Genomic DNA, 9,370 nt, shown 5'->3' with positions numbered 1-9,370 from the left:
TTCAGACAATATTTATGGACCGTGTAGCACAAAGAAGAAAATTTCAGTATTGGAGATTTTACATGGTAAACAGAGAAGGGAACGAAATCATAGGGACAAGCATGTGGCAGAGCCAGGACAAAACGAGAAGGTGGCAAGAGGATTGGAGCAACCAAATCACAGCCATTCATATCCAGAAGGCCAACCTCCACCTCACAGCTCATATCCCTTGTGCGCCCAGGTGCCCACCCTTAAATCTCAGCACTTGCTGCACTTCTCACCCCCCTAAGGAAAGGCTGCAATTGCAAGGTGTGTCAAAGAAGAGGGTAGCACCTGATCTGCTTCCCTTCAGAAACAATGGCGTCTGCTACTCTCCTCAAATCGTCTTTCCTTCCCAAGAAGTCCGAATGGGGCGTCACACGCCAAGCTGCGGCTCCCAAGCCCATGACCGTCTCCATGGTTGTCCGTGCCAGCGCGTATGCCGATGAGCTTATCAAAACCGCGGTATGCTTGCTTCACACCAATTGTATACCATCTTACATGCATATGCATGGATTCATTCGATACTCAGTAATTTCTGGTGAGAATCTTCTTGAGTCTTTACATCAGTTGGGAACAGAGAACTAGTTGTATTGTCTTTTTTAAAGATAAATGTAAGAAAACTATCGATGATTAACTCAAAAGAATCCTTATTAGGCTAACAATTTCCGTAGTTCCGACCAATGTTTCATCAGGCAGAAGAAAAAAAATCTTCGGGTGCTTTGATCGTACCAAAACCACTAGTCCAAATCTGCATTTTTCACTTATTCTATATTGCATCCGTAAAGTAACCCTTCTATTTTTATCACTGCGATCTGAATAGATATGGTTGATGTTTTACTGGACCAAAAATTTTTTGTGAAAAATTCAAAACATATAGGTGATACGTTTCTGAAGTAGAATCTGCTTTAAGGCATAATACAGGTTAATCACCACTACTCTTTAGCACCTGATACAGGTTAATTACAGCTTTAAGGAAAGGCTGCAATTGCAAGCTGCAGTAATGATAAGACCTTTTTTTTTTTTGAGTTTTCACCGGGGGCGAGCGCAAAGGCTCCCACCTGAATGCTTTTGTATTCATTTCATCCTATATGGGATCGGGTGAATTCCCCGATTTTGTGTAGAACATGTGTACAGAAATCAGAGCAGCGGGAGTACAGAAAGGAGGGAGGGGAGGTACACGCCCGAAGGCTACTCAGTTCCGAAGGAAGGAGAGCCACACGTCGACATCCGGACGGCGCTCCAGCGGCAGGCGAGCGCGCCACAACACAGCGTCATCCCTGCAGCGCTTGCGGAGCAAGGCGATCGAGGGCGCGAGCCCGTTGAAAACGACATCGTTCCTGTGCTTCCAGAGCTGCCAAAGGCACAGCAGGCGGAGGGTGGAGGCGGAGCCTGGGTGAGCGGCGGAAGGGAGGGCGCAGGTGGCTGCAGAGGAGGCAAGGTGCCCCCCGTCCGGAGACGCACCCAGGGAGGCCCAGAAGCGCCGCGCAAAGGGGCACCCAAAGAGGATGTGACTCGCCGTCTCGAGCGGCTCAGCGCAGATGGGGCATCCGCTGTCGACGGCATTCTAACCATATTGCGCACAGATATTTGACAACTCATAGCATTCTAACCATATTTATTTGAATCTGTCCGTTTTAAGCTTGGCAATCCATCTGAAGGTCTATGTCATAACAAAATCACACCTAGTAACTCTGAATACTTATTAGCATAAGTAATCAACTTTGTAAAAGTAAAATTTCTACTAAATTAGTGAAAGTTCCATTCAATCATGGTTTAGCAGATCTCAATCTTTATTTTTCCTGCTGCAGAAAACTATCGCATCACCAGGAAGGGGTATCCTCGCCATGGATGAGTCGAACGCCACCTGTGGCAAGAGACTTGCTTCGATTGGCCTTGAGAACACTGAGGCTAACCGCCAGGCTTACCGGACCCTCCTTGTCACTCCCCCAGGCCTGGGAAATTACATCTCTGGTGCTATCCTCTTTGAGGAGACCCTCTACCAGTCGACTGTAGATGGCAAGAAGATTGTTGACATCCTTGTTGAGCAGGGAATTGTTCCCGGTATCAAGGTTGACAAGGTAGGCTGTCTCTGATTCCACTCCAAAACTACACATGCTGTCAGAAAACACAGCATTCTCCTAATATCGGTGCTCACTCTCAGGGTCTTGTGCCACTTGTCGGCTCCAACGATGAGTCATGGTGCCAAGGTCTCGATGGCCTTGCCTCCCGTGAAGCAGCATACTACCAGCAAGGCGCCCGCTTCGCCAAGTGGTTAGAAATTTTGACCTGCAATACCTTTCATTAGGTCATAGCTCCATGCTTCCCTGCCTGACATGAAGTTCTCTTGCAGGCGCACTGTTGTCAGCATTCCTAACGGCCCATCTGAGCTCGCTGTCAAGGAAGCTGCCTGGGGTCTTGCCCGTTACGCCGCCATCTCTCAGGTATTCTTGCTGTTTCCTAACAGACCATATTTCTATAGTGCAATGGCGAAGCAGGCACAAGATTATAATGATATGTAAATCTCTTATATGATGATATTTTAGGACAATGGGCTGGTGCCAATTGTTGAGCCTGAGATCATGCTCGACGGTGAGCACGGCATCGAGAGGACTTTCGAGGTCGCGCAAAAGGTGTGGGCGGAGACGTTCTACTACATGGCCCAGAACAACGTGATGTTTGAGGGCATCCTCTTGAAGCCAAGCATGGTAACCCCTGGTGCCGAGTGCAAGGACAGGAACACCCCTGAGGAAGTAGCCAGCTACACTCTCAAGCTCCTCCAGAGAAGGATCCCCCCTTCCGTCCCCGGCATCATGGTGAGCGCCTGTCCTCCTCCTAGCTTCTACTCTCACCTTAAATATCATCAAGCATCTTGGTTTTAGATTGTTCCAGAATATATAAATTTACATTGTTTTGCTCTGGTGCAGTTCTTGTCTGGCGGTCAGTCAGAGGTGGAGGCGACGCTGAACCTGAACGCGATGAACCAGTCGCCGAACCCGTGGCACGTATCTTTCTCCTACGCTCGGGCGCTCCAGAACACCTGCCTCAAGACGTGGGGCGGGCGGCCAGAGAACGTCGCGGCGGCACAGGAGGCGCTTCTGCTGCGCGCCAAGGCCAACTCCCTGGCGCAGCTCGGCAAGTACACCAGCGACGGCGAGGCCGCGGCCGCCAAGGAGGGCATGTTCGTCAAGAACTACAGCTACTGATCCATTGGCCGGCTGCTATCTTATCTACCTATGGAGAGAGTGCTAGTAGCGCCTTGAGCAGCTTGAGGCACTGTAGCCAGTGTGTCGTCGTTGTTACAGATCGAGACCAGCTCCGATTGAGAGATGGACAGAAAGTATACTGTGTTTATTACCACCCTAAGTAAAGAACTTGGAATGGTTTTACTGCTGTACTCGCATCATTTTTCTAGAGCACTGCTGCATTTGTTTTGCCTCTGTATGAACAGTCTCAGTCAGACGGTTTTGAACGTGGTATTTTTTTTAGAAGAATCCTGCGGAAATATAGTGATACCTGTTTCGTGGAACTACTGCACATCTCGGATGAAATTCCTGTGTTCCAAACTGTCAAATGTGTCTTCCTATGTTCCGCGAGTTGGCAGGGTGACCCATGTCACCAACGTTATCCATGTTAGTCATGAACACGCTTAACAGGGTGTTGGCTCAGACCATTGAATTGGAGATCCTTGAAAACTGGTGACGTCTGTCTTGCTATAAGCGGACCACGTAGTCATCTTTTGCCACCCGGATGAGATGGAATCGTGAGTGGTAAGCGAAATTCTAGGGCTTTTCAGGCACACATTAGGACTACACACTAACTTCGCGAAATGTCCAGTGTACCCAATCGCTTGCTCAGACGGGAGGCGATAGAGGCGGTGACCGTAATGGAGTGCCAGCTGGCTCCTACCCCGTCAAATACCTCGACATCCCACTCTCCATTAGGCGCCTTTGGGGTGAGGCTTTCCAAACTTACATCGACCGAATAGCCAACAAATTGCCGATTTGGAAGGAAACCATGATGCCTTGAGCGGGGGTACCGGCCATTGGTTCGTTCAGTGCTTGTGGTGATACAACTCCACTAGCTCATGGTGCTCAGTCTTAGCAAGAAGGCTCTTAAGCAATCGTTAAGATCTCGCGTGGCTTCCTTTGGTTGGGCAAGAAAGAGGCCAACGGAGGACACTATCATGTGAACTAGTGTAGGGTGTGCCACCTGCTGTGCTACGGTGGGTAAGGGGTACTTGACTTTGCTCGCATGACTATCAGATGCATTGGTTGTGGAAGATGCGTACCGACCCTGCCACCTTGACGCGGGCTCGATATAAGTTTTCCAAGGATTAAGGGTGTTGGGTGACGGGTCCTCCGCTCTTCACTGGGAAGATAGTTGACTCGATGGGAAACCAATCCGAGGCATAATGCTAGATCTCTACGTGTTAATCCCGAGGCGACCCAGAAAATGGCGCATGGTACAACATGCTCAACTCGAGCGTAGCTGGATCACCAACATTGTTGACGCCTAGCACTACGAAAATACGTCCAGCTCAAGAGTCAGCAACATGGTGTGCAGCTGATGGACGACCTAGTCCGGCTAATCTAGCGTTGGATAACGGATGACCAGTACTCCGCTGGTCCGGCTACAACATCCATTTCCAGGGGGCAGTTCTATCAGGATCATGGAAGCCAAATCGGAAATCTTGGGCGCCACCGGGGGTGAAGTTCTTCATCTGGCTAGCTTGCCTAGAAATATGTTGGACAGGTGAGCAACTCGCACAGAGGGGCCTCCCATACCCACCAGATGCCCGTTGTGCGATCAGTTCGTGGAGACGTTAGCGCATATCCTACGGCGTGCACTTTCTGTAGGACAATCTGGTTTGAGGTGCTTTCATGAATCCAATCGACCGCTGCATCTCCCACGGGTGATGGTGACTTTGCGGATTGCTGGTCACTGGTGATTCGATCTACCCCTCGCCAGCTTCGGAAGGGGACCTTGTCGCTAGTCATGCTAACTGCTTTGTGGATCTAGAAACACCGGAATGCAACAATCTTCGACAATGCGCACCCCTCGGTGTCCTTGCTACTCGACACAATAAAGGTAGAAGCAAGATCATGGGCAAGCGCGGGAGCCCGAGGACTTAGCCAGATTCTCCCCTAGACTAGTTTTTTGGGTTGAGTTATATGGCGGGGTGTTGGTCCCCTTGTGGACTTGTACATATAACCCTATTTTCCTATCAATGCATCGGAGCACAAAGTTTTGAATTTTCACCAAAATACGTGCGTTCAATTGAGATTGTGATATGGAAGATGTGTGGAAGTGCAGGAAAAGGGGCGAACTCTAAGGAGGTGGAAGATGATGATGTAGTGGAAGAGGAACATAAAAAAGAGTTGGTCCTCATTTCAGGCCACACCACACAAGAGAAAGCTAATACGGCGAGAAGAAGGGTCAGGGTGACAGACAATCTTATTGCTCAAGATTATATCCAAGATAAATACTCCCTCTGTTCCATTCTATAGTGCCTATTGTTTTTTGGCACGGAAATTAGCGCAAGAGTATTTTATACACAAGACCCCTAGCTGAATGATTTGAGATCAACGTAAAATTTGGGAAATCCATATCTTCCTAACTTATCATAATAATTTTGGGAGCTGGACGATTTGGGAGCTGAACGGGGAGGGGGTAATTGAAAAAAGGTAAGCTACAACCTTATATTCTGAAACAAATATCAAAAATCTATAGGCACTATAGAAAGGAACGGAGGGAGTACGTTTTAACAAATCATGCACTTGGTACGTCCATGGGGTGCTCACAGAACATTGCATGTATAACCAAAAACACAAATATAGTCGTAACACTAGTAGAAAAAACCCCCTTTAGTACCGGTTCGAAAGGGCCTTTAGTACCGGTTTTGGAACCGGTACTAATTATCCGGTACTAAAAGCCTCCCACCTTTAGTACCGGTCCGGTATTAAAGGTGCCTCCACGTGGGCACGGAGGAACCCGTAGGGCTGGAGACCTTTGGTACCGGTTCGTAACACGAACCGGTATTAAAGCCTATTTTGTTTAAAAAAAATCCATTTTTTCTAATTATTTTTCACACCCTTTTTTTCACAGCCTCTTTTTTTTATTTTTTTCAGAATTACTAGTATTTCCGTTAGTCTCTAACTACACTTAATCTCTAGTCAAATTACTTACCCGTAGTCAAACTTTCCGATTCGGTCACCCATCCTCACACTACTCCCGCACTAGCACGCTTAACTTCCAAGTTCCATCCCGTTCCACTTCCAAGTGCTTCGCCGCATGTATGTGATAGTAGTATCATATCAATCCTATTAACATGTTGGTCGATGTCACACTTTTTATCATTTGAATTCCAAATAATTCTTTTAATAAACAAAAGTAATGATGTAATAATAATGTTGAATAAATAAATAAAATTAACTTTTTTAATTTTTATTATTTTTAATTATTTTTAAAAAAATTAATATTTTTTGCAAAACCTAAAACTTGAAAAATTAAAAATCTTATAATTTGATAAAAGTAATAGTAATATGTTAGGACTCAAAAAATCTTATAATTAATATTTTAATTTAAAAAAAATAAAAATATATAAAATTCTAAATTTCTGAAAAAAAAACTAAAATCTTCCTGCTTTCATATTTTCATTTGGAATTTCTGAAATCGGATGTAACTTTTTCCCAGAATTTTTTTGATATATTATACGTTTTTTTTCAACGCCGTATGCAAAAGTTATTGCGGTTTTACCATTTTTCAAAACTTTTTTGCAAAAAAAGTGAAAATTCAAATTTGTTAATTTTCCCTAATAGTAGGTTGCATAACATACAAGAATCTCACATGGTGGACAGAGGTTTTTTCAAGGAATCGCTTCATCAGTATATACTTCGCATCGATGATCTGCATGTAGATGCATAGGCCGAACCTCTTTTCGTCATTTTGTAATTGGCCCATTCTATCAAAACAAAAAAAGAAAATTGGCTCTAATTCGCCGATACGTGACTGCGTGAAGAACATGGAGATCCAAACCAAGACCTAATCACAATTAATTTCTCGATTCTCATCGAGACCAACTCATCCTTTGCGCCGTCGCGAGAGTACCTCAGTACCCCGACTCGACTGAGCGTCGCCGCTATCGTCTCCTTCGCCTTCCTCATGGTCAGCTACTTCCAAGAAAAACTCTCGACATGCCGTGACATAGAGCTGATGGACATGGACGGCAATGTGGTGAGGATGATGAGTGGAACATGTGGCTTCACGTTGCACTCCACGAACCTGGCTGAGCTGATCTGCGTTGGGAATGATTCACCGGCGGCCACAGATCCATCGGCCTACCTTGCCAGATCCATCGGCCTTGCGGTGTGATGTTGGTCGCGTGATGAACTCAAGTTCGTGGATGTGAGGCGGCGGCCTTGGAAGGTGAACCGTTCGGCTGCCTATTCGGCGGGCAGTGTGACGGTGGTGATGGTCGTGTTCTTTGGTCACTTGGGTGGCGAAGAGCAGGCGACGGGGTAGGGGTACCCTAGTGTCGTCCAATCCATGAAATGAACACCCTAAACTCTTTTGAAAAACGCTTCGTATCAGTCGGCCGATCGTGGCAAAAAGATCGGTCGTGGCGCTGACGTCCTCCGGCGCGGCCTCTGCGGAAAACTCCAGCTCGGCGCACTCTTCTCTGCGGCTGCTGGCACAGAGTTAGCCGATGCTTATTCCTCAGATACCGTCATTGTTTCTTCTCCGAGAAAAGAAGTTGACGACCCGTAGGCCTTCCACCTCCACGCGGCATTGCTCCGTCAGGCTCCATCCAATGGCTCTAATCAAGTGATTCAAAAAATTTGTCAAATTTGTCTTTTTTGCTGCGTCTAAAATATAATCTATTTTTGATTGAAATTTTTTCATACTTACAACATGATTCGTTCGTAATATGTATATTTTTTATTTTGAATTTTTTTGATGATTTTTAAAACGAAAATTCAAAATCATCAAAAAAATCAAAATAAAAAATTTACATATTGCCAACGAATCATGTTGTAAGGACGAAAAATTTTCAATCAAAAATACTTTATATTTTGGATGCAGAAAAAAAGACAAATTTGACAAAAAATTTGAATCACTTGATTAGAACCATTGGATGAAGAATGTCGGGCTGAGACGAAGTCTAGTTACGTCGTGACTGGCCTACAGCCCCACTTCCACTAGCTGTTGCTATGTCTGAATCCTTGTTCCTTTTTGGCCACTTCCACTAGCTGTTGCTATGTCTGTGTAGCATTACTAGCACTAGTTGAATGCCCGTGCGTTGCTACGGCATAAAAGTTGACACACCGGTCAATTATTTAGTTCATTCAGAAATTCTTTTGAACACAAGCATGTGGTTTCAGTGTTCATATAGCGACAAATCAATTCTCTCCACGGTTTCCTTCCTCCTAGACTATTCTCTCTCTCTCTCTCTCTCTCTCTCTCTCTTCTTTCCTCATCGTCTGTCGTACTATTTTCTTACTCCCACACCGCTAAGGGATATTTTTCAAAAAAGGGAGATCTATTAAAGGGTCACAATAATACAATGGGGTATCGTATGACCGTATCTCACATTGGAAATGAAAGGATTCTCACCTACAACGTGAGATGATGCCATACTAATGTTTAGTTTACAAATAATGAAAGATACACGTAGTGCAATGTTCCTCTTGTTCTTCGACAACAAAGATAACTGATTTTGTGATCACAAGAGAATAAAGAAAAGCAAAATAGGGTGTACAGCCTTTGAAAATAAAGCAAAAACAAGCTGACCTTTGACACTCATTCATAAAACAACCTCTGTACTCTAACTGGACTGATGAGAGCCCTAGTCTAATTTCATAAGAAACTGCAGACAAATGAAAATTCAATCGTTGACATAAAGATCATGGTATATGGCAAAATATACAGCGATGAATGATGCTTTTCTACCTTCAAGAGTTCATGAACAAACACTCAATACAAAATATTGAGTACAAAGAATATGTAATCAATACAAATTTAAGCCTCTTAAATAGTAATGACAAGTGTATAATGCATATATGGAATTCTGAAAATATCAGTACACTTATGCTCAAATAATAAGATGATTATATATATAATTAGCTAGAATTCAAAGGAATTATTCAATTATGAGGAGCACAAACGTGAGAACAAACCACACCATCCCAATGAATATTACAGTACTATATATTTCGTGGTTCTTAAAGAAGAAACATAGTTCCATAAAACTCAGGTAAGGTTCATGATCCTTGCATCCTAGAATCGATAGCACGAATAATTTTTCGTCAATCAAGTGATCTACAAGAATAATTTCATCATAATAAATAGG

The 9,370-nt window shown here is 44.6% G+C and overlaps 1 protein-coding gene across 1 annotated transcript; it reads left to right on the top strand.

The window, feature by feature from the left end:
* Positions 1-254: 254 nt before the first annotated feature.
* Positions 255-3,415, top strand: LOC124703372 (fructose-bisphosphate aldolase, chloroplastic). Its single transcript, XM_047235589.1, has 6 exons — positions 255-483; positions 1,830-2,099; positions 2,183-2,292; positions 2,372-2,462; positions 2,565-2,834; positions 2,946-3,415. Exons 1-6 carry the CDS (start codon positions 337-339, stop codon positions 3,222-3,224), a joined length of 1,167 nt encoding a protein of 388 aa, XP_047091545.1. The 5' UTR covers positions 255-336; the 3' UTR covers positions 3,225-3,415.
* Positions 3,416-9,370: the final 5,955 nt, after the last annotated feature.

The sequence above is a fragment of the Lolium rigidum genome, chromosome 3 (genome assembly GCF_022539505.1).
Source record: "Lolium rigidum isolate FL_2022 chromosome 3, APGP_CSIRO_Lrig_0.1, whole genome shotgun sequence".
Taxonomy (NCBI): domain Eukaryota; kingdom Viridiplantae; phylum Streptophyta; class Magnoliopsida; order Poales; family Poaceae; genus Lolium; species Lolium rigidum.
The sequence above is the reverse complement of the archived record's forward strand: the minus strand, read 5'-3'. Positions and strand labels throughout refer to the sequence as shown.

Bases quoted from the DNA above. Each gene is read 5' to 3' on its own strand.
- LOC124703372 (XM_047235589.1), top strand. From the start codon at position 337: ATGGCGTCTGCTACTCTCCTCAAATCGTCTTTCCTTCCCAAGAAGTCC. The intron at 484-1,829 runs GTATGCTTGCTT...TTCCTGCTGCAG, and splicing joins ATGAGCTTATCAAAACCGCG to AAAACTATCGCATCACCAGG. The intron at 2,835-2,945 runs GTGAGCGCCTGT...GCTCTGGTGCAG, and splicing joins CTTCCGTCCCCGGCATCATG to TTCTTGTCTGGCGGTCAGTC.